General features: G+C 55.3%; 6 protein-coding genes across 6 annotated transcripts; 3 read left to right on the top strand and 3 right to left on the bottom strand.

Moving 5' to 3' along the window:
* Positions 1-1127: 1127 nt before the first annotated feature.
* On the top strand, positions 1128-1379 carry CLUP02_18066 (uncharacterized protein; the record flags this gene model as incomplete). The annotated part of the gene is made up of 1 exon (XM_049296970.1): positions 1128-1379. The coding sequence occupies one exon, from the start codon at positions 1128-1130 to the stop codon at positions 1377-1379; it is 252 nt and encodes an 83-aa protein (XP_049138194.1).
* Positions 1380-1901: 522 nt separating this feature from the next.
* CLUP02_18065 (uncharacterized protein) lies at positions 1902-5084 on the bottom strand (the record flags this gene model as incomplete). The annotated part of the gene is made up of 1 exon (XM_049296969.1): positions 1902-5084. The coding sequence occupies one exon, from the start codon at positions 5082-5084 to the stop codon at positions 1902-1904; it is 3183 nt and encodes a 1060-aa protein (XP_049138193.1).
* A 1488-nt stretch (positions 5085-6572) lies between these two features.
* On the top strand, positions 6573-11535 carry CLUP02_18064 (uncharacterized protein; the record flags this gene model as incomplete). The annotated part of the gene is made up of 2 exons (XM_049296968.1): positions 6573-6869; positions 6925-11535. 2 exons carry the CDS (start codon positions 6573-6575, stop codon positions 11533-11535), a joined length of 4908 nt encoding a protein of 1635 aa, XP_049138192.1.
* A 401-nt stretch (positions 11536-11936) lies between these two features.
* CLUP02_18063 (uncharacterized protein) lies at positions 11937-14687 on the bottom strand (the record flags this gene model as incomplete). Its single annotated transcript, XM_049296967.1, has 9 exons — positions 11937-12232; positions 12412-12515; positions 12669-12801; positions 12989-13025; positions 13083-14030; positions 14093-14192; positions 14250-14392; positions 14524-14615; positions 14669-14687. 9 exons carry the CDS (start codon positions 14685-14687, stop codon positions 11937-11939), a joined length of 1872 nt encoding a protein of 623 aa, XP_049138191.1.
* A 2121-nt stretch (positions 14688-16808) lies between these two features.
* On the top strand, positions 16809-19970 carry CLUP02_18062 (SAFF domain-containing protein; the record flags this gene model as incomplete). The annotated part of the gene is made up of 6 exons (XM_049296966.1): positions 16809-16847; positions 17186-17278; positions 17352-17437; positions 17502-18157; positions 18213-19220; positions 19270-19970. 6 exons carry the CDS (start codon positions 16809-16811, stop codon positions 19968-19970), a joined length of 2583 nt encoding a protein of 860 aa, XP_049138190.1.
* An 816-nt stretch (positions 19971-20786) lies between these two features.
* Positions 20787-23427, bottom strand: CLUP02_18061 (spindle assembly checkpoint component MAD1; the record flags this gene model as incomplete). Its single annotated transcript, XM_049296965.1, has 2 exons — positions 20787-22982; positions 23050-23427. 2 exons carry the CDS (start codon positions 23425-23427, stop codon positions 20787-20789), a joined length of 2574 nt encoding a protein of 857 aa, XP_049138189.1.
* Positions 23428-23472: the final 45 nt, after the last annotated feature.

The raw sequence follows: 23472 nt of genomic DNA, 5'->3' as shown, positions 1-23472 counted from the left end.
GTGCCGCGAGTGCCCGGGCGCAGGATACCGGCAGTCAGTTGGACTGAAGTTGGAGGGCTATCTGCGTAACGAGGCGTAGGTAGCGGTTGTCCTACGCACCCTCACCTTCCGTGCTGATCTGAGCAAAGGGCGACAGTCGAAAGACGTAGGTATATGCTCGAGAACCGTTTTATGACGACGAGGGTGTGTGTGGTGGCGTCAATGGGACAGAGCTGCCGATTACACACGGTACCCCGACCACAACAGGCGTCAGTGGCGATATGTTCCGGCGGTAGCTAGCTCGTCCTACCCTTCTTTCATGCGACCTACTTTACCGCCAACGGAACGCGGGGCGGAAAAGGAGAGAAATGAGCTACGATGTTTGTACGTTCAGCCTCTGCTGGGCTGATCATCGTGTGATACGGGAAAGATTCTGAACTACCACGCCTCTCGAGGCTAGTGCCCGTACATCCATGCGTCGTTTGTCGTCTGCTTTCTTGTAAGACGAATGTTTCGACGGGGGGGTCTTTCAGAGCTGAGGGGGGTTCGTCATATCTGCATTGGACAGGGCGTAGGTTGCATCAAAACGCGGGAGCATGGGCAGGTAGGTAAGTAAGTAGAGGAGATAGGCCTAGTTCTCGAGCATCGTTTTCTTGCAGCGACGATCACTGAGAAGGAAGATGAAAGAGGAGGAGTGAGGCAGAACAGGTTAAACACATCCGGAAAGAGGTGGCGCGCTGTGGTGTGGTGGTGGTGGTGGTGTGTGTGCAGCACCAAACCTCACGCATTGGACCCTGAAAGTGGAAGAAGGAAAGCACGTATGGCAAAGGAGGAGGTATATGGGAAGTTTAAAAGATTTCGTTCCTCCTCTTCATCTTCCCCGCTCTTTCCTCTCGTGAAACTCGCCTGCTCCCCGTTGCTCTGCCCCCCGTCGTCGTGTAATCAAACCTCTGCATTCCAACGACTCCGAGCATAAACTATAAACACTCCCCACGCTCTCCACCTACCTGACCTACATCACCAAACCAAACCAAACCAAACCTCAAACGATACAGAAAATCAACCTTCCCAACATCCACAGAAAACCCCCAAACTCCCCAACCCTCAAATAGATCTTCAAATCAAACCAAACGTCCAACACCTCCAAAATGACATCCGAACAGACCGCCCAACCCGACATCTCAAACTACACCACCTCCCCAACCTCCTCCTCCTCCAACAACAAGCAATCCTCCCCATCAGCCACAACCCCGCGCGCCATCGTCGAGTCCACGACAAGCAGCTGGAAACCCTCCTTCGAGCGCCGTCAGAGCTGGAACCAGGAAGACCAGAAGCGCGCGCTGCAGATGAGTCACATTGAGGACGTGAAGACTGGTCCTGGGTTCACCGAGCGCTCGTAAAAAGTCCGAGGGCAAAGATCCGCAACGAGAAATTGAGAATCGGCGGTGACGTTGCGGTTGAGTCATACGAATGGGAGGTCGTGGTGTTGAAGGGGGGTTTGGTGTTGTCGAAGACGGAATTTTCTCGAGGCGGTCCTTATGCCTGGACAACAAGATTGGTAATGATGGAGAGCATGGATGAAGTCGCCGTCGGATAGCTACGAAGGCACGGCGTTGAAAAACGTGTATTACTAGGTTGTATCACTAAATATTCATCATCCCATATGGCTTCAATGTCCTCGTTGTTTGCGAGTGCCGCTTGTGAAAGAGCACGAAACCATCAGCAAGTCACCCAAATTGCGTCAGTCGCAGCAGCGTGCGACAAGAGTGAGAAGTGACTATTGCATCATTGGGCGTGCTACTGATACAATGGAGAGTTTGCCTGGCTCAAATGGCAGCCGAATCCTACAACCGGAAAAGGTATATAAACCATCCCAACCAAATCCCAAATCAATCCGCAGAACCCTCCCTCACGACATCTGCCTACAAACCCTTAGGCCCCTGACCATCTTTGCCTCCAGTCTTGAAATACTCTCCAACGACACCGATCGCGTAAGAAATCCCGCCGACCCATACGGCGCCAAGAACAACCTTCTTGGCCCTCTTCCTCTTCGGCCGCTTTGGAGGCTCGAGATCCTGGCTGTCACAGGATATCGTGTTGCGCCTCCTCAGCGGACTGAAGGGAGGCGGGGGTTTCTCTGATGTCTCCGCTCCGGGGTAATCATAGTTGAGGTAGCCTGTAGGACTGGAAGAGTAAGCGCTTGGTACTACGGGGTCGCTCCCCATCATGTCGATGGGGTTCACCTTTGGCGCCTGGTATGTCGTCGGCTTCTCGATCGCAGGGGCGAAGGAAGCAGCAGTCTGCTCCTTGGATGCCGTCTCTGCCTCGCGGACCTTGCGGAATACCAGGACGTCTCCGCTTCCGGAAACAATCTCGTATCCCTCCTTTTGCAGAGTGCTGAAGTAGGGGAAGAACTTGGTTGGGTTCGACAACCGTAGAATAACCTCCGCTGGCGTTAGCGGTGTTGCGCTGTCGGGGACGACCGACGTGGTCTCGGCTGTGTTGATAGCCTGCATTGTCGGGTCGTATGCAAGAATCTTGTAAATGGTAGGCTCCCGGGGTGCCTCGGCTGCGGTCGAGGATACCACACCCTCGGTTTTGGCAGCGGAAACCGCTTCCTGTGCGGTTGAAGAGGCATTGGTCATGGCGTCCGTCACGGTTCCATATGTCCGGACGTAGGATGGCCAGGTCTGCTTGCCACCACACTCCTCGGAGTAGCTCACCTCAAGGCCCTGAGGCTCTTTTGAATACTGGTCAATTTGACCTCTCTTTCTCGCAATGCGAGTAGTCCTAAAGGAAGACGACCGGTCCAGGGATGGCTCCAATTTGCGTTCCAGACTCGGAAAACTCTCATCAAAGGACGCGGCCTCAACCTCGTCTTGGTCCTTGCTTTCCTCAACCTTTTGACTATCCGCGGCAGCCGCAACAATGTCGTTCCAGTTCCGCGAAAAGTCTTCGGGGAAGTCCCTGACATAGTTGCCAGTAAGGTTTTCCTTCTTGGAGGGAATGTGATCCCACGCCTTGTTTCTAGACTGGCGCACTGCAATACGGGCAGCTTTGCTCGAGATATCCCAGTTCACGGCATATCGGGGAAGATCGGCTTCGAGAATCTGTCTGTTCGTCGTGCTGTACTCTCTCCGGGACTGGCCCGAAGACGTCGGAATTTTGGCCCGAACATCGCTGGCTCGGAGCAGGTCCAAATCGTCTGCTCTCTCCTTTTCTGACGTCTGAGCAAAAGACTTGCGTCTGTTTGCCTTCGCAGCGATCTCCGCATCGAAGTCACCCAAACCCTTGGAAACAGGGTCGATAACGGCGGCAGGTTGGCCATCGGGCTCATTGTAGCGGAAAGATTCATACTGCTTGGCCTCGTCGAAAGCCTTCTGATCCCAGTCATTTTTGGGGCGCTGGCTTTCGGGCTCGTTGTATTGCACAGGCTGGTGCTTGGCCGCCTCTTCAGGCTCAACCGCTGCAATAACACCCGCTGGTGGCGGTGCATCACCGCGTTTGAACTCCTTGGAGTATTTTCCAAGGTCCTTATACTGCTTTGAGGCTTCCTCTGGGTGCATTGGCGGTTTGCCGTGCGGCTCATTCCAGCCGACAGGGTTGTAGGCATCGAGGTCTGCGTATGCCTTGGATGCCTCCTCCGGGTGCATGGGAGCTTGTCCGTGGGGTTCGTTATAAGACATGGGGCCATATTGGTCCAGATCAGTGTAAGCTTTGGAGGCTTCCTCGGGATGCACGGGGCGCAGACCCGACGGCTCGTTGAAAGAATGCGGGCGATACTTGTGAAGGTCGTCGTAGTCTTTTGATTTCTCCTCGTCGGAACGGGGGCGTAATCCCTCAGGTTCGTTGAAACTGCTCGGTCCATACTTGTGGAGGTCGTCATATGACTGCGTCTCCTCCAAGACGTCCTTTTCGTTATGCATGATTGGGCCGTACTTGTGGAGGTCGTCGTAGGGCTGCTTCTCCTCCACCACATCCTTCTCATTGTGCATGATGGGGCCATACTTGTGCAAATCTGTATATCGCTCATGTGGCTCCGGAACCTCAGCATTCTCGTTATGCATCACCGGACGGTACTTGTCCAGGTCTTCGTATGCAGGCTGGGAGAGCTCCTCGGGAGGGCGGTCGTTCAGTGTCGGGTTGGCATACTTGCCGAGGTCCTCATACTTGGGCGTAGCGTCTACCTCTTCCAAGAAATCTTTGAGGCCCACCGGTGTGTATTTGCCCAAGTCGTCGTATTTCGGCTCCTCGGAAAGTTGCTTAGCATCAAGCTTCTCATCCATGACCGGCTTGTACTTGTCGAGATCCGCATATTGCGGGGTCTCCACAACTCCACTACTGGACCCAGCTTCGGCCCACGGGGCACTGTCAATCGTGACATTGCCATACTCCTTGAGCTCGTCGGCGGGGGGGACCCCGTCTGGGAAAAAGGGCTCTTGGGTATTTTTGTCCGAAGAGTTATCAAACACCGACTGGGGCGCGTGTGAAGAGTGCATTCTTCGGTTCGTAATCGGGTCGATGTCGGGCGAAACGTCGCGGACGGCAGCAGCCGTGTACTTGCTCCTAGTCTGGCTACCCAGATAATTGCGAATGTTTTGCAGAGGAGACTGCCACAGGTCATATTCCAAAGGATTGGCGCGCTTGCCGGAGAAGAGAGCATTGATAGCACTGCGCTCGACATCCTCAATGTTCTGGCCGGGTCGGGTGCCTGGGGTTTCGCCCGATCCACCCTTCTTCACGTCTTCCTCTCTCACGTATCTGCCACCAGAGCGGGTATGACCATGTCTGATCCAGCACTGAGCCAACATCTTCTTCATCACGATTCTCGAGTCTTGAGCACGCGAATTTGGGTCCCAGGACAGCTTGCGATTGATCGATTCCATGTATTTGTATTTGATGTGGCGCTGACGAAGACGTAGCTGACGCTGGACCTCGGGGTCCAAGTAGGATGACCACGCACCGAAGCGGAAGCCGCGAGTTTGGCCATAGTGGCTGGCCCTCATGGGTGTCTGGTTCGAGGATACCAGTGATCCCACCGTGGAGGCTCTGCTGGGGTAGAGACCGCCCGCCCGAGGCGAGGAGCGAGAAACGGTGGCGAGCATGATGATGGATTTACGCTTTGTGCCTTTACCATGCTCCCGAGACTAATTACATGCAGAAGTCAGCGAAAAATGAATCCAACGAGCGTGGTCGCGTCGTGCTTTCTCGAGGGTAGAGAGTGGTCGGCCAAATGCGGCCAGCGAGTATTCGGACTCGAGCGCACGTGATATAAACCGGAACGACTTACACGAGGGAGAAGTGAGGGGGGGAGCTGCTCGTATCGCGACCCGCATGTAGGCTGTACGACACAAATATTGCTTGGAACGAAGAGTTGAAGAGGTAAGAATTGAAAATCAATCCGCCACCTCGGCGACGTTAAGAGAGAGGCGAGCAAGGTTGGAAGGAAAGAGGTAGCGAGAGTTCAAAAGGTACTGGACGGATAGAATGGACCGATGGGCAACCTACCTAAGACGGGCCAGAGGGAGCAGCAAGCAGCAAGCGGCAATCAGCTGCGACTGGCCGGGTTGGGACACTGGTAGGTCGCAATGGGAGAGGTGGGATCCACAGTTACCGCTCCCTAGCGCTGCTCCCGCAGTGAGCCGGGTGGGCACCGTGGGCTGAGGGCCACTGAGGTGCACGCCCAGGTGGAGAGCCTTCAGCAGGGCAGTTTGCGGGGTAAGCCTTTACGGACAGTGGCCCTCTTTGCCCGAGGAACGCTTGAAACCGCCGAACGACCCCGAATTCGTGCAACTGGCCAGTGACGCAGGTGCAGAGTTGCGCCAGTGGCTGGAAAGTGGGGCACCTAGGTTGTCTTACCACTTTGGAGCTGTGATAAATGCGGCCCAATCGACGCGGATGGATAAGGAATGGGCGATAAGAATGCAAGTGCCCGTGCACGGGTGAAGCCAGAAAGCGAGTGAATCACGTGTAGAATGCTGACCTAAGACAAGCTGTCTGTAAGGTAAGTACGTAGAGACACGCTTACCTAAGACAGAGAAAAAGGCTTGGAAGAAGGGGGGGGGGCGCCAGGTACCGATGACAGCATCATCAGAGGGAGCTTTGGCGGGGCATCTCGTCCGTTTTCATTCGCCGTTGTTGCACATTGGCCGGGGCTCAAATTGTTCGCTCGGCCTGAGTCAACTCGGCGCTGCTAGGTATGTAAGGTATTTGCGGCGCAACATTCTTCGATTGCGACCCAAACTTTTTCTTTGGATTCGACTTCGTTTGGTCATCATTCTGCATTCACTACCTTATCTTGGGGGACGATTCAGTCGGAGAAAGCCTTTCTTTTTCTAATAGACTTTTGCATACCCATCTCCGCTATCAGTCCCTCTTGCTCATCTATCTCCGATATTTCGAGCAAGGAAAATAAGGTGGTGCCCTGCCCGCCGCATTTCGCATTTCGCATTTGTGCACCTCGTTGTAATTACCCCGCCAACGTCATATTCAAGCTCTCCAGCTGCCTTCTTGCGCCGCGCGAACTCGTGCATCTGAGCTACACCGATATCCCAACAACAATACTTCAACACTACCTTCATTCACACTAGATCATGTCGCGTGCCTTTGGTAAAAGTGGCCGATCATCCGGCGCCGCGAGGGGCTTCGGCGGTCCAACGCCTGCTGGCTTCGGTGGCTTCTCCTCCGCCGGAGGTAGTGGTCTATCTTACCTCTCTGAGCCCCCCAACTTGACCTCCATATCTGATGCGAACGTCATTGTCGCATTCAAGAACGCCCTCAAGAAAGATGCCACAACGAAAGCAAAGGCACTCGAGGACCTCCTCGCCTACGTACAGGCTCACCCGTTCGAAGTAGAAGGAGGTGTAGAAGAGTCTATCTTGGAAGCATGGGTACGTTACTCCCAGAATCTTGTAAAGCTTGATGGCCATGTACTGATTTATGTAGGTTCAAATATACCCTCGCATCTCGATAGACAACTCCCGCCGCGTCCGCGAACTCTCCCACACCCTACAGTTCGAGTTGATGAAGTCGGCACGGAAGCGCATGGAAAAGCGCGTCCCCAAGATTGTCGGCACCTGGCTCGCTGGCTTATACGACAAGGATAGAGTTGTGTCGAGGGCAGCAAACGATGGTCTCTCCTCGTTCCTCAGCAGCCCAGAAAAGGTCGCGCTGTTCTGGAACAAGTGCCAGTCACAGATCTTGACATATGCGACCGACGCTATCCAAGAGACCAAGGACACCCTGAGCGACGAACGATCCACGACGGCCGACGATGCCGAGGCCAAATACCTCCGGGTCATAGGGGCAAGTCTCTCTCTTGTACTTGGTCTCTTGCAAAAGCTCGAGTCGACCGACATTCAAAAGGAAGACGAGGCATACGACACCTTCTTCGCCGAAGAGAAGGTCTGGAAAAGTGTGGTCACGGGAGATAGCTCGGTTAAGAAGACGGCGTGCCAGCTCTTGTGGGCCTGCCTCGACAAGAGATTCGACCCCGTATCCTCACAAATTTCTCGCCTGAAGAAGACTTTCGTCGCCGAGGGGCTCAAGAGCAGTCAAGTGGGATCGGCTGTCGAGTATGTCAGAGTTCTCACAAAGTTGACGACCAAGTTCCCCGAGATCTGGACGAGCTCAAGCGAGAAGAAGACCCCGATCACCAGACTGAATGGATTCTTGGAGAAGGGTTCCCAGAGCAGCTCCGCCAAGTACTGGGAGCACCTCGAGCACCTGATCAAGGCCATCCCAACTGAACTCTTCACGGTCGAAGCCTCAGCTGACGCGCTCAAGTCAATGAGGACGGGAATTACAAGCAGAGAGGAACCGCGGATGAACGCTACCGCGGCGTGGACCTGCTATGCCAGAACTACCAAGCATCTATTGAAAAACTTTCCTTCCGACAGTGAGAGGGCAACACTTGTTCAAGAACATCTGTTCCCTCTAATTGAGCACTTCCTCTTGCCCACACCCGAAAACTCGTCATGGGAGATTGTTGGAAACGGACGACTTCCTGTGCTAGCCGAAGTGTACGAGGTCTCTGTCGGCTCATCATCCGAGGAACTTAAGGCGGCAACAACCGACAAGCTGGGACTGCTCTCGTCGGCTTTCTGTGGTAGAATATCCAACTCACTCCCAGAGGTCTCAAAGGACTATGAAAAGTCTCAAGAGGCTGTTGCTTCCGAGGGAACCCGCTGGTTCACCCTCGTTGGCCAAGTTCAAAAGGCAAAACCAACAGACACTCTCTTCATCGAGCCTTCGAGGGCCATCATTAAATGCAGCGTGGACCTCCTGGCGACAAGAAATCTCAAGCCTTATGGAGCAGCTGCAGTGCTCTACAGCGTGAGCAAGAACGCTCCGCGCGTGTGGAGAGATGCGGAAGCTGCTGAAGCTCTGGAGCAATTCCTGTCAACACAAGGCCGAGATCGCATGGACGTCTTGATTCTGTCACGGTCTGGTCCCGATCTGCTGAACTGCGTCAATGCCCTGGGCACTCTCGAGGGACAAAATGCAACTTACGCCGGTATCTGGAAGACCTGGATCGAGGCTTTGCTGAGCTTGTCTGGTGACTCGCAGGCCATTAGGGGCATCGAGCGTCTCATTGCAAACCAAAAGGCGTCAGAGCTCTCTAAATCACACGAGCAGCTCCAGAAATTCATCGAGTTCAAGTGCTCTGGCACGGCCCGCGGAGAATTGGATGCCTGGAGTCTGTTCGAGACCGCCTTTGCCAACAATGCCATCGCCGACTCAACCGCCAAGCAATTGCTAGACAACAGCGTGTCGGCCTTGTCGCAAGACAAGCAGCACTCTGGCCAGACCCTTCGCTCCTTGGAAATCATTGCGAATAACAAGCCTGGACTCTTGTCGCAAGACGAGTCAACGCACATGGCGGTCGTGACTGAGCTGCTGGGACTTGCCGAACTAAACGACAGGGCAATATCTTCCCGTGCGGCCTCGCTGAGAGCGCTACTGGAACAGCCCGCGGATGGGGTATCGCCAGTCGTCACCATTATCCAGAGAAACCTCGAAGACGCTGGACCACAGTCACTTGGTGTCGAAACACTGGTACAACAAGCCCTCCAGGCGTCCCAAGCTGGGTCTATCGCCATCGAGGATTTGTTCCCGAGCACGAACATCTGGATGCAGCAGCTCTCAAAGTTCTTCCAGGTCAAGCTCAACCCGTCTTTATCAATCACCAGCGGTCTGGCCGGCGCTCATTTCCTCGTTCAACCTACCGAGTCTGACCAGCGCCTTCGTGTGCGCAGAGACCGAGACGGCCTCTCTATCCCGGCTAGAATGGCATCCTACACCTCTAAGCTCTTGTCATCGGATATTTCGGTCTCCAGTCTGCCTGACAGCTTCCAGGTTGAGCTGCTCTACCTCCTTTGTGTCGCGGTTCAGATGGTATCGGACCAGATTACACTCATGGACGAGAACAAGCTCTTCCTGAACCTCGAGATGGGAGACGCGCTTGCTTCTGCCGAGTCATTCGTCTCTTCTACCCGTGTGACCATCAACGCCATTGTCGACGAAGCCAAGGGATGGAGGGACGGCTCGGAGACTGGCTCCACAAAGCTGGTCAACGGTCTCATCGCCATCATGACGCAGGAGACCAAGGAACTCACCCCGTTGGGCGTCTACAGCTCTAGAGCACTGAGCGACCTCTTCCAGAACCTTGCCGAGAAGCACGGTTTCCCTGCTGCCGGAGACGAGAAGATCAACCAGCTGGCCACACTCAAGGCCACACCACCAACGATCCTGGCGGCGACGGCTGTGCTCGCCGGCTTCGGTGAGAGTCTGGAGTCATCAAAAGCCATCAACAATCTGTGCAACCGTCTTGTAAGCGACATTGCGGGCGCTAGTGTTGAGCCTGAAAAGGCCGAAAAGACGCTGCTTATCCTGGTTCTCCTCAACGCATGCTTGCGAGTGTACGAGGTTGGCGGGGTCCCCGTTGCTAACAACCGCATCGTCTTTGCCGTTCGCCAGATCACGTCTTGGATGGACGACATCCCCAGCCTCACACCCGCGCTGTCAGCCGAGATCTGCAGATCCCTACAGAGGCTACTCCCATGCATGAAGGACGTATACGGCTCGTACTGGGACAAGACGATTGAGTTCTCCACTGCGCTGTGGGCAAGGGCCTCGGATGACCGTCTCGACGACTCGCTGCCGTATATCCATGCATCACTGAAGCTCATGACCACCCTGGAGACGCTGTCGGAGCCAAACGACGACCTCGTGGACGCCATCAAGGAGTTCGCCGAAACGAAGTCCCTCTCCCTCATCGAGCTCCTCAAGCTCGACCGCGAAAAGACCACACAGCCCCTCGAGATCGTCGACGCCATCATCTGCAGACAAGTCAACAAGATCCCGCTGAAGCACATCAACGACCTCTCGGACCTCTACGGCCTCATCGCTGCGGATTCTCGCTCGATCCAGACGGCGGCATTCAACCTCCTCCACTACGCCCTTCCCGCGCGCCAGGAAGAACTCTCCGTCAACGTCCTCCTCGACAAGACCGACGCCCGCCTCCCCGACGAGCTCCTCTCCCTCCTCCTCGACGCGCCCACGCTGGAGCGCTACCCAGACGAGATCCTCGCGCAGTTCCCTCTCGCCATCCGCTCCTACCTGCTCTCGTGGCACCTCATCTTCGACGCCTTCAGCACCGCCTCCCTCAAGGTCCGCCAGGACTACACGGAGCACCTCAAGACGGAGAACTACATCGCCCCGCTCATGGACTTCATGTTCGACGTGCTGGGCCACTCGGCCGCGCACCCGCTGAACCTCGAGCGCGAGGGCCTGACGACGCAGCACCTCACCTCGTACAGCGTCTCCCTCGCCGACGCCGAGCCCGACGAGCGCAACCTCCACTGGCTGCTCGTACACCTCTACTACCTCACCCTCAAATACACTCCCGGCCTCTTCAAGACGTGGTACCTCGACTGCCGCTCCAAGCAGACGCGCATCGCCGTCGAGGGCTGGATGACGCGCTACTTCTCCCCCGTCATCGTCTCGGACGCGCTCGACGAGGTAGCCGCCTGGGCCGCCGCCCAAGACCCGCCCGCCGACGACGACGAAAAAGAGCTCGTCGTCAAGGTCAGCAAGGCGTCGAGAGAAATCACGGCCGGCGTCGAAATCGACGAGAGCATGGCCTCCATCGCCGTCAAGGTGCCCGCGAGCTACCCCATCGAAGGCGTCTCCGTCGTCGGCGTCAACCGCGTCGCGGTCAACGAGCGCAAGTGGCAGAGCTGGCTCCTCACGACGCAAGGGGTGATTACCTTCTCCAACGGGAGCATCATCGACGGCCTATCCGCTTTCCGGAGAAACATTGTCGGCGCGCTGAAGGGCCAGTCCGAGTGCGCCATCTGCTACTCCATCATCTCCTCCGACAAGCGCATGCCCGACAAGCGGTGCTCGACGTGCAAGAACCTCTTCCACCGCACCTGTCTGTACAAGTGGTTCCAGAGCAGTAATCAGAATACGTGCCCTCTGTGTCGTAACCCCATTGATTACCTGGGCCATGATTCCAGGGCGAAGAGGGGGCAGTCGGATTATGTGGTGTAAGGTGGCTAGGTCTCTTATGGGGTGATGCGGTTGAGAGAACCATGTTGAATTACAAGGGGAAAGGGGAAAAGAAGAAACGTGAGATGAGAAAGATGAAAGTATGGTTTCTTGTAAAAAGTCACATTCGTGTGGAATAGAGCATGCAAAAATGCTAGATGGGTGGCAGTAAACAGATGATAAAAAGCAGAAACGTTCAAATTGCAACACTTCTATCAAGCCGTGAACTCGCGTAACACCATGAGACCAACCAGAGAACCCTCCACGCATTCAAAGCAGCCTATGGAGACCTTCACGAACAAGCTTAAGAATCTCCACGGCATCCCGCACACGTTTATTGCGTTGCTCCTCGTTACACACAGGGCCCGCGTTTTCTGGGTTGAACCTCAATTTCTCATTGCTATCTAAGCTGGTGAAAGGCCGGGCTCGTCATCGGACTCGTCATCGACATCGCCCATATAAGTGTCGGATTCAGCAACGCTGGGGGTAGAGCAGACGTCCATAGCCGTGTCGACGTAGGTGGTTTCGGGAATATCCTCGACAATCTTCGCCGAGATGACCTTCCGGTGCCGATTGACCGACGCGACCTGGTAATGACGCCTGAGGAATCCCATACGGAGCCATGTCCCCCTTTTGGTGACGCGCGTAGGCCGTTGCCGAGGAAGCGACGCCTTGTTGGCGACGCCACCCGCCTGCCTCGCTGCTATCTGTGCCCGACGGATCTCGCTTTTCTTACAAACCCAACATTTCGATCCCCCGAACGTAGAGCGATTGGAGGCGCATTCAGAACATTTTATAAGACAACGGCCTTTTCTACAAGCCTTGTCGCTCTTGTGCTCTCCTGATGGACAATGGTGGGGTTTTTTGCCTCCTGCTAACCTTCTTGGCATATCTGCGATGGCGTTGGTATTCTTCTTTGTTGAGCCCTCTTGTCGTCGTGATCCTTCGGGTTGGTCCCCGAGGACCGACGTGTCCGGTGCGTTCTGAGTGCCAATGTTCGGGCCGTTACGGTTTTTCACTTTCTTCGGGCCAGAGGGCGCGCGATCTTTTGATCTTTTTTCGCCAGGAGGGGCCATGGTTTGACAGCTTTCTTCGATTTCTGAAGCGCGGATGAGGCTAGTAGTGTCTGAACTGACTTGATCTTGCGAGATGGGAAAAGTTGAGTTTGACGTGGTTGGGTGACGATGACGCGCAGGGCCGCGGACACTAATACCTGGTGCGAGATCCTGGGGCCTTTGTTCTTCGATACCGAGATCTCTTCGCAGCGTTCTGAAGGGTTTCCAAGGCTCATGGGACTCAATGGAGACCGTGAACACAAAGAAACTACTTTGAAAACCTGCAGCACAATGTTGACCCCTTTCCTTCGACCTTCCAAGGACTAAGGATGGCCCAGCTTCAAATACACCTGCTCTTTGTCACGTTGTCCTCGAAGACCGGGTGGCCTCCTATGTTTGACTTTCCTCAGTGCCTATCATGAACTTGTGCTGTAGAGCCTATTGTATAGTCAGTAAAGATAATTGCTTGTGGTGAAAAAGATCACCGCAACTCACTTGCTCCGCTGTAGCCCTCTTAGAGTCAAAGCGCACCAAGCTCGAGATCAGCTCTCGAGCATGGGGATTGACCTCTGGAAGAATCTCTGTCCACGGTTGGCCATCAAACATGCGGTACATCTCAAAGGGTGGCGTTTTGAAGCTCGCAGCCTCGGGCCAAGTCTCGCGTGTCGGCGTGCCCAAAGTTTTGAAGATGCTCAGAATCAAACCCAGCTGGTTGCCGTCCTCATGGGCGGGTCTTGATTCGAACAGGGACTTTGTGGGACTGCGACAGCACTCGGCCAGCATGGCCCCAGCCGCCCACACGTCGACAGAAGGACCGTAGGCTTTATCACCAAAGAGGGCTTCAGGCGCTCGGTAGGGGCCGGTCCCGATATCCAGAATCTTGGATTTGGCCGGCTCTGAGACAATCGACATCGTCGGGTGCCAGGCTGTTCCAAAATCAGAAAGATATGCTGGCCCTTCCGGGCCGTCGAGCAGGATGGCCTCGGGCTTGACGTCTCGGTGTATGATGCCTTGGCCATGGATATTCGCGAGTGCAGTAAAGATGTCTTTGAAGAGACGTCTGATCTGGGGTGGGGGAATGGTTCCTTTGTCAATGACATCGGCAAGTGTCATGGGCTTGTAAGGAAACACTAGGACAAATCTTTGTTCTTGGTCCCTGAATGTTTCTAAAAGTGGAATGCATGGTCGTTTCAAGGTCGCTAGAATCCTGGCCTCGCGTTGCGGATTGTGAGGCTCAATATTGTGTGTTTCCACAATGACCTTGAGCGCTCGATCTTTGCATCGGTAGACTTCTGACGTTAAGCCACTTGCAAAAGAAACACAGTTTTGGTAAGAACCAATGTTGACGCCAGCATCTTCAGGTTGGTCATCAGCAGGTGCTGGGGCTTCCGGGCGAGACAAATTGGCTGAGCCGACTAGCTGGCAGATTTCGTCATATTGAGCCTGACCTTGACATGTGAGCGTTGAACTTGGGCAAAAGGTGAGAAATAGGGTGGAAAACTCACCCTGGACGACGAGTCTTTATAAGCCTGGTTTTCTACAGAAAATGCGTCCGACTGTGACGTGTCTTTGGCATCCGGACTAGCTGTCTCCAAGACGGACTTTCTACATAGGGATTGTTGTAAGTATGGCTTGAATGCACATTGAAGATTTATGACTTACATCCTCTGAATGTTTTCATATCGATCTGACGCCAATAATTGCGTCCTCCAGTCGCTGTCTGCCATGAGAGCCGGGCGGCTGTCGAGGACGGAAGTTGGCGTGAAGTGGGCGAGCAAGGATGACGAGACTTTGACGGTGGTGCACTGGCGTTGCTTTCAACTGGCCGTTCTTAGTGAGCACCAGACAGGAAGGGTTGAGGCGTCGTTGCACCTTCCGTTGATGATCCCTGTGATGCAGCTAGGAAAGCAGGAGCGCAGTAGAACTGGGTACGTACCGTGTGAGAAACGTCGGAGGCGGTGACAGGACTGTCCGGGCCGGACCCTCCGGTGTGGATCTCGGCGGGAAACAGCGTTCGCACAGTGCGGACTGCTGTCTCCTTTTCGAGTGGAAAGAATGAACAGGAAGAGAAATAAGCTTACATAATGCGTGGTTGGGCATTGCAATTCCGGGTACCTGACGAGGGGCGTCCCATGGCGTCAAAATATGTCTTTAATTACTTCTTCGACTCAATCTTAGCTTTCCTCTTAGCCTCACGAGGCGTAAGGATTATCACGGTCTTTTACTGCGCTAATGCGCACCACTCTTGGGTCTCACTCCGTGCAGTCCATGGAGGGCTGCCGGCAAGTCGTGCCAGGAAGGGCCTTCTTTTTTCTCCAATACTTATACATTGTGGGTGGTGTTCTGGCTTGAAGATCAGGATCCTTGCGATTGAATTAAGGGCCAAAATAAAACTTCATGCGCAGCTGACAACCTGCAAGGATGGGGCGGCTCAGTCATGGTTTTTTTTTTCCTCTTTCCCCTTTACCTTCTTGCGCCGGCTTGGTCTCCGTGAGGTGGGCTGAGATTGAATTTCGATCAGAGACTTTACGCGGGCGCGACACGTCAAGGCACTTCCCGTCATCTCATACAGGCACCGTTCCTCTGAACCTTGCCAGGCGGATGCGGGATGCTTAAAACAGGATCAACGTGACTAAGGCAGAACGAAGGCCGGGAAGCTGCTTAAGGTTGACGGAATGTGGTCTGGGTTATGCAGCCCGCCGCCGCCGTTGTTTCCAGCATCGGGGGGACGAGCGGTGCCTCTGTACTTTTTCGTGATCATGTATGTCTTGCCTGCTGTGCTCCTTGTCAGCTTCAGATGAGGACATCTCGAAGCTGGCTTTTGCTGGAAGGCTCAGTTGAGTTCTTCCTCGGTTGCCAACTCGAGCTGAGGATTGTGCTAACTTGGTCTGTAAGGTGCGTGACGTATTTGCAGGAGTTCCCTCCGAGCTAGCCTGTTTCGATTACAGGAGCCCTGTCCGACCCAAAGCACAGAGAGATGAGGGTGGTTGGTCAGTGTGGAACTGGGGTTGAGATGTATGTTGTCTCTTTATGATTGAGCTGTGCAAAGGAGACAGATTCGTTATAACCGGCTCATTGCCATTGAGAAGTCATATCGGGATGACCAGAATGAGGAAGAGGAAGAGGAGAAGGAGAAGCGGATAGCTATTACCTAGTGATGAATAGTATAGGCACCTCAGGATCTTGTGGATGACTGTGAATTTTAATGGATGGTGCGTCCTTGTCCGCAGCTCCCAGGCCATTTGTCCCATCCGAATCCAATAAATTCAAATCTGGCGCCAGTGGAACATGCGCTGAACCTTTGGTCAGGACGAGGCAGCACTCGGGCCAATTGGCGACGCATTCGAGAAGAAAAAAAAGGTACGTGAGACATCTCAAGGATGAGGTTGGATGACATTGACACCCAGGTGCCAGTGGGAGACCAAGGAGGCGTCGAGGCCACGCAGCAGCATTGATCAAGCTAAAGCACGAAGGCAGCATTAGATGAATAGACGGGACTTACCACGTTGCGTTTGTAGGCAGTTGACGCGTCTCGATGTTGATCGAGGCGAGCCGTAAACCTCGACCCCAAATGCTCATGTTGCTGTACATGCAAGTATTCCAGGTTCATACCAAGGTACATGGTATGAATCGGGCTGTCCAAGTCCGACCTGTGAATGCACCAAAAAAATCCCAAGTCCAGCCAGGCCCATGCCCCCCGGTCCGGTCCTCTCCACACTTCATCATCAGCCCAAGACTAAATAAAAAAAAGAGGGAAGCAAGTCACTCTTAGCTGCGATGAGTATGTAAAGTGACTTCTATTATGGATAGGTACCAGGAGTTCTTCCCGGCTTTCCAGTCCCAAGGGCCCACTCTCCCACACATCACTGGCGACCACAGTCTGCACCTGCTGCACCTGGTGACTGCCTGACCGGGCTTCGTCTTGTTCGGCAGCAGCAGCAGCAGCAGCGGCGGCGCCATCCATTCCTTCCTGGCCTGCCTTATTGTTCCATCCATCCACCATCCAACTGGACCATTCCAACCATCCACTCAATTCCCGCCGCCGCCGTCTCGCAGGACAACCCACCTTCCTCACACCTCACGACTTTCCCACGATGCGAATGTTCCTCACTTCGCCCACACCTTTTCCCGCATCATAGACAGCATCGCTATGCGCGCCTTTTCTCTCGTTGCTTGCATTCATCGTATATGACTTTGCGCGCGCCGCACTAATTAGACACAATGGATGATCTCGCGAGGGCCGAGTACCCGGCCATGCTGGTAATGTCCCCCCCCCCCCCCCCCCCCCCCCCCCCCCCCCCCCCCCCCCCCCCTCTCCCCCCCTCTGGCTCGCCTCCCGCCCACCCCCCACCCCCACCCGCGGCCCGCGGGCGCCGCCCTCGCGGCCCCCCCCTCCCCCCCCCCCCCCCCCCCCCATTCATTCCCGTCAATCCGTCACTGTTTCTCCCAGTGGTTGGAAAGGCCCTCCTACCGGGCAGAAGCCGAGGTCGGGCTGGCTTTCCACAATCCACCTCACTGCGACTGGTGTACTTCCATTGCAATGGCAGGAGCGCATTGTTTGCGACTTGTTTTGCTGACTGTCATTCCCCTTTGTTTAGGAGCACCTCCAGCCCATGCAGGCCGTGAACGTCCTTACCGATCGTGTGAAGAGAATAAACAAGATCAACACCGAGATCGCAGACTGGTTGCAGGTAAGGCACCACCCACGATGAACAGAATGCGACAGCACAGGACAATCCCAAGCTGACCTATAACCCTACTCAGGAACGCCGCCGAGTTGAAGATCAATACGTCCAAAGCCTCAAAAAATTGCTCGCCTTCAAGGTCCCCAACAGCTCGTCTGAGCTTGGGTAGGTTGCTCGACCATTGCATTCGTGATTTAGCAGTAGGACCGTATACTGATTAGCTGAGTAGCGTCTTTTCCGGTCCTTGGGACAAAATCCTCCAATCCGTCGACTCAACTGCCCACTCCCACCACGTTTTCGCGAGCCAGCTCGAAAAAGATGTCGAGGGTCCCCTGCGTAACTTCTCGTCCCGCAAGGAGATGCAGAACATGCAGACTATCACCGCCAACTTGACCTCCATGGCCCGAGACCTAGAAGATGCCCAGAAGAAGACTGAAGCCTTGGCTCGAAAGGGCCCCAAGACGAACGCCCAGAAGATGGCGGATGCCACGGCGAGACTGGAGTCTACCACCCAGCAGTGGGATTCGCAGGCTCCCTTCATCTTCGAGACCCTCCAAGCCCTCGACGAGCAACGCGTCAACCAGCTGCGCGACCTGCTGACGCAATACGAGACCCACGAAAGCGACCAGGCGCAACGAAACCAGAGCCGCGCTGCTGACACCTTGGCTTCCATGCTGGAGATCAGCACCGAGCAAGAAATCGCGAGCTTCAAGGAAAGGATTCTGTCTGGCAGACCGAGGTTGGAGAAGAGGGCCACGGCGTCTAGACAATCCTCTAATGCCCCCACGAGCCAGACTCTGGCACCACCTCCACCGCCGCCCAGCAGTCTCGGCCACCACGACGATGACGCAAGCGAACACTCTGGTCTGGGCGAAGGAAAGAGCGGTATGTTGCCCTATGTAATGCTATCTAGAGACTGGGAGACTAATATGGAGCGCAGAGTCGAAGCTGCGAAGCCGAATCGGCACGATGCTCGGCCGCCGCCGGCAGAGCGTCCACGGCGGATTCGGTCAGATTTCTCCCGGCAAGGGCGGTGTCCCTTCGTTCGGCCGAGGCCTTAGCAGCAGCCATAGTAGCACTCACGTTCGCCCCGGCCTTTCTCCCCGAGCATCGTCGAATAACCTGAACGAGACGAACAACCGCCTCTCCGCTCTTCCCGAAACACCTGACTCTCCCAGACCACCTCAGTCCTCCGGAACAGACGGGCCGCTCCATGAAGGCACCAACGGCTTCAGCAACTTCCAATCGGATAGTGCTCGGTTGGGTTCTTCTGCTGGTCCCGTCAACGGAAATCACGATACCGATGCTTTGGATGTTGCTCCTCCACCCGGTCCTCCCCCGTCACAGGGCAAGGATTCTCAAGCCAAGGACGACGAAGGCTTCACGATCCGGCCACCCGATAATGATCCAATTTCCCAGGCTCAGCGCGAGGCTGCTGAGGAGAATGAGCAAATGTTCAAGCTTAACATTGCGAGCTCGCCCATCGCCGAGGAGGATGCTGATGCGAAGCAAGCTGCCATGTCGAATGTCGCAAACACGCTGACCCAGATGGCTGCTCCGTCACGCAAGCTAGGAACTGTTCGAGGACGTAGGGACGTGAGAAATACCATCTACGTCCCGCCCCCTAGCCTGCCTGAACCCGAGCTCACCAACGAAAACCCATTCCCAACATCGCCATCATTGCCAAGCCAGTCGTCCAAGCCCACGACCGTCGCTGCCCTCACATCCGAGGCAAGCATTGCCGCAACATCAGACACGCAGTCGATCCGCTCCGCAAACTCCCTCGTGAGCCTCGCGCACCTGAAGCATCCCGAAATGCACCAGCCTGGACTCAACGCCTCCGTCATTGAAACGGTGTCCGCAACCTTTGAGGATGGAACCGTCAAAAGCGCCAAGGTTCACGGTGAAATCGCGTTCGCCTACCATGCAACTGGTGATACTCCGCAAGGTGAGTCAATTTTTCATTCTGCAGACTTCAAAATGCTAACTTTGAATAGAACATGAGACGATCAGGATCAACAATTTCCCCAGCCTTGAAGTTATTGGACCGAACCGTATCTTTGTTCAAAACAGCCTCGGAAAGTCTGACGAGTTCAACTTGGACGTGTCGCATCTCAACAAGACATCCACAGCGTTTACGTATAGAGTACACGCTGGCGATGCCGACGGCTCTGGCTTAGCGGCGCAAGTTCCTTTGCTGATCCGCCCGGCTTGGAAGCCGCAGGGCGACAAGCTCGGACTTCTCTTGCAGTACTCCCTGAACCCCGCAAGTAACCTTACAGCTCCTGTTACACTACAAAACGTGGTATTCGTCGCCACGTACGAGGGTGCCAAGGCTTCAGGCGCCCAGACAAAGCCGACAGGAACGCATCTGAAGGACAAGCATCTGGTATACTGGCGCTTGGGCGACTTGACACTCACAAACGAGATACAGAAGATTGTGTGCCGTATTGTGGGAGCTGAGAACGCGGAACCCAAACCTGGTCACATTGAAGCCCGCTGGGAGCTCACCCCGGAGATTCTGGGTAGCGGCATCAGTATTTCCCGCCTGGAAGAAACCAAGGGCAAGGGCAAGGATGAAGATGCCGACCCCTTTGCCGACGACAACCCGACCTCGCCGGCGCTGCCAGCTGATCAGCAGTGGGTGGACGTGAACTTGGTGAAGAAGATTACCAGCGGCAAGTACGAGGCCAAGTAATCTTTGCAGCCATGAACTATTTTAATGAGGAAGATGTGGTGCGAGGTGTACATACCCGTTCAAAGTGGTAGACTTTGTATTGCCATTGGAAGACAGACCATTTTACATAGCGAGCGCATGGCAGGAGAGGAAAAGAAGACACCCCCCGGATAATCATTTTGTCTGGCTCAGTCACTTGTTGATTTTTACCTCCCCATCTTCTGTCTGGTGTTGGATTTTCGAGGAGTATGATCTCGCTGTGGGATCATCCCTTTGATGACGGAGACGGACTGTTTTGTAGGGGGAGCTTTGCTTGTAGGTAGTTTCTGTACCGATATGATGAAGAAAAAAGAGAGATTTTCAAGATACCCGGTGTCTTTACTCGTGTGTGGCTTTTAACAATTGGGTGAGCTGGAATGCAAAGTGTCAAGTGCAAAGCGCAAATAGTGTGTATGAACAAGGAAAAAAAAAGCCATTGTATCATTAAGGATAACTATCCGTCAAGCATCTGCACCCTCAATACCGCGTCTTTAGGGTGTGAGGTGGAGGTATCATCGTGATATCAAAACATGTACAAGCCAGCCTCCCATTCGAGGCTATTTCTCTCCTTCTTCCGCTCTCCACCCTCCTCATGTTCCGCCGCGCCACGTCTTAGCTAGGTAGTAGTTATAAAAAATATGTAAGTCGTGGAGAGCAGCTCTTTCGCTGTCCCGGCAATGTGTACGCGAGAGCCCCTTCTTGTCTCCCTCTCCCCGGACCTCTGTCTGCCGTGTATTCTCTCCAATGTCAAACGATATGCAGCAGCCAGCAAGCTCCAATCATCATTCCTTCTTCTTTCTACTCAGTCTGCATCTGATTCCTCGAATACTCTTCATAAAACTCCAACGTCAGCGCCGCCAAAAACCCAGGAATACACCCCTTCTCCCTGACCCAGAAGCCAATCTGATCGCCAATTCTTCGGGCAAAAGCGCTCCTCGGCCCGCCGCCGACCTTCATGGTCCCCTTTTCGCCGTCAAACACGATGGAGTTCTCGTACTCGTCCGTCTGGGAGGGGTAGAACGTCGACTCGACGCGCATTTTGCCGTTGGGCATGAACATGACGGTCCAGCCGAGCGTGGAGAAGATGGCCTCTTTGAACTCGAGAGATTTCTTAGACCAGACTTCCTTGAGGCGCTTGGCTGATTTCTGGGCGGATGCGGTCTCGGCGCGGGCTTCTTCCACCAGGCGGTCTGCGGCATCGAGCTGGGATCGCGGGACGAGGTCCACGTTTTCGTTGTCGTTGAGTTGGGCGAGGAGGTCGGCGTTTTCCTGCTCGAGGGCTTTGAGTTTGGCGACTTTGATGGCTTCGTAGTCTGACGTCGGGTTCGAGCGCAGAGACAGGACGCGGGTTTTGGATTGTGTTTTGAGGGCCTTGAGCTGGTCTTGCGTGACGGCGAGTTCTTTTTGGGTGAGGGCGTGTTGGGTTTGCACGGCGGCGAGCTGGTCTTGGAGTTTGCGGTTTTTGCGGGTGAGAAGGCCGAGTTGTTCCTGCGCGGCCGAGGCGTCGTCGTTCTCGTCGCGCGGGCGTTTTGTGCCGGCTGCTGGTGTTGGGTTTGCGGCGGCGGGTGGTTTACCTGCTTCTATGGACGACATTTCAGTGTGGAGGGCTTGTACCTCGCTTCTGTACTTGTCGACGAGGTCTTCGAGCTCCTGGATGCGACGTGCGCGGGTCTCGTCGACGGCCTCGGGCTGGAAGGCCTCGTCTTCGGCGTCAAAGGTCTTGAGCTGGGCGCGAAGGTATTCCACCTCCTTGACGGCCAGTACACGCTGGCGCTCAGTGCGAAGGCGGGTCTTGTCGACGTTTTGGGGGGCTGATGTGGCGGACTTCGCGTCGGCGAGCTGGGACTTGAGGGTGGTGATTTCTTCCTGGCAGGACTTGATTGAGGATTCCTGCGCAGCGAGCTCGGCTTGCAGGGAGCCCATCTTGTCGAGCTGGGCGGCGTTCTCATAACGCTGCTCGACGAGGGCGCGGGCGACAGCCTCGGGGGAGTCGAATCCGAGATCGCCGCTGCCGTCGTCTGTGCTGGCCAGGTAGCCCGTCCAGGCGATGCGTTCGTCCTCGAGACGCTGGCGCTGAATGTGTGCCTCGGCGAGCTCCGTCTCGAGGGACCTGGCGGCCTCGAGCTTACGTTGAAGGGATCGCTTCTCCTCTTCGACGACCTCGACGGCCCGATGAATCTGACGGAGGTGCTTCAGCTCTGAGAGCTGCTCACGGTTTGTGGCCTCGAGGCTGCGGATGTGCGCGACCTGCTCCGAGAGCTCGCGCTTGATGATGGCCATTGTGTCGGCGTCGCCTGTCTGGGCCTTGAGGCGCAGAACTTCAGATTCGAGGTCGGCTACATGGTTGTCCTTGTCCACGAGCTGCGACTGGATCTGCTGAAGAGCAGCCTCACGGGCCTGGCTTTCTTGTTCCAGCTCCTGCGTCGACTTTTGGGCAGCTTGAAGCTGCATTTCGAGGTCGATCGTCTTTCTCTCATTGATGCGCGCGGCTTCGTCTTTAGAGCTTGACAAGTCTTCCAATTGTTCCTGTAATAAACGGGCCTCCTCTTCCGCGTCGCGCGCACGCTTCTCTAGGCTCGTCTTTTCTTCCGCAATGTTGTCGCGGAGGTCGCTTAACTCCTTTTGGGTGTTCTCCAGCTGGCGCGCCGCCTGGAACTTTTCGCTCTCGGCAGCTTGTTTCGCTGTGAAATCGGCCTGGGCGCGGCGGCGCTGGTCCTCAAGCTCGGCATTGTGTCGGGCGTCGGCCATCTGCTTCTCCTGCTCAAAGGTGCTGATGGTGTAGCGCAGTGTACCCAGCTCGGCCTTGAGCTCCTCAATGACCTGGCGCTGGGACTCGTACTCGGCGGCATCGGGGGGCGCCATGTTTTCTTTTGAGCTTTCGTGGGATGAGGCGCGGACGGAGTCGGGAGCGGCGAGACTTGCGCGCGAGCCTGGCCTGCTGTTGGCATCGCCGCCGGTGAACAGGTTGTATGTTGGTTGTGTTGCGCGAAAAGTCTAAGTCTCGTTGTCAGCGGGCCAACGTTTCTCTTTGTTTTTGTTTACTAGAGGCAACCAAGCGTACCCTGGATTCTCTCAAGGAAGCATGGGGTCTGGGAAGAGCGCTCCCGCCGGTGCTATTGCGAAAACGGTTTGTGACGGAGGCACGCCTCCCTGGAGGGTCGCCCGAGGGGGTATGCGACCTCATTGCGCCGGTGCTTTGTTGAAGAAGCTTCTCCATCTTCTGAACGCGCCCTGAGGATCGGCCAATGTTTTGGCGGTTGTTAACGGCCGGGGATGCTGGGGATAGAGTCACGTGACGTAGCATGGAGGGCCCTGCTGTTTGTGGTGTCGCTGCACCCCGCGGTGAGGCACGGGAGGGATGTCGCTGGCTCTTCCTGAGCAGCATGCCGATCTCTTGCACCCTCCTCGAGTCTTCGTCTTCGTCTATGATGTCGGACATGATGAACTGCAGTACTGATTTACAACATGAATCGGATGAAATCAG

This window comes from Colletotrichum lupini, chromosome 10 (genome assembly GCF_023278565.1).
Source record: "Colletotrichum lupini chromosome 10, complete sequence".
Lineage (NCBI taxonomy): Eukaryota > Fungi > Ascomycota > Sordariomycetes > Glomerellales > Glomerellaceae > Colletotrichum > Colletotrichum lupini.
Note: the sequence above shows the minus strand (reverse complement) of the source record. Positions and strands in the feature narration are given on the sequence as shown.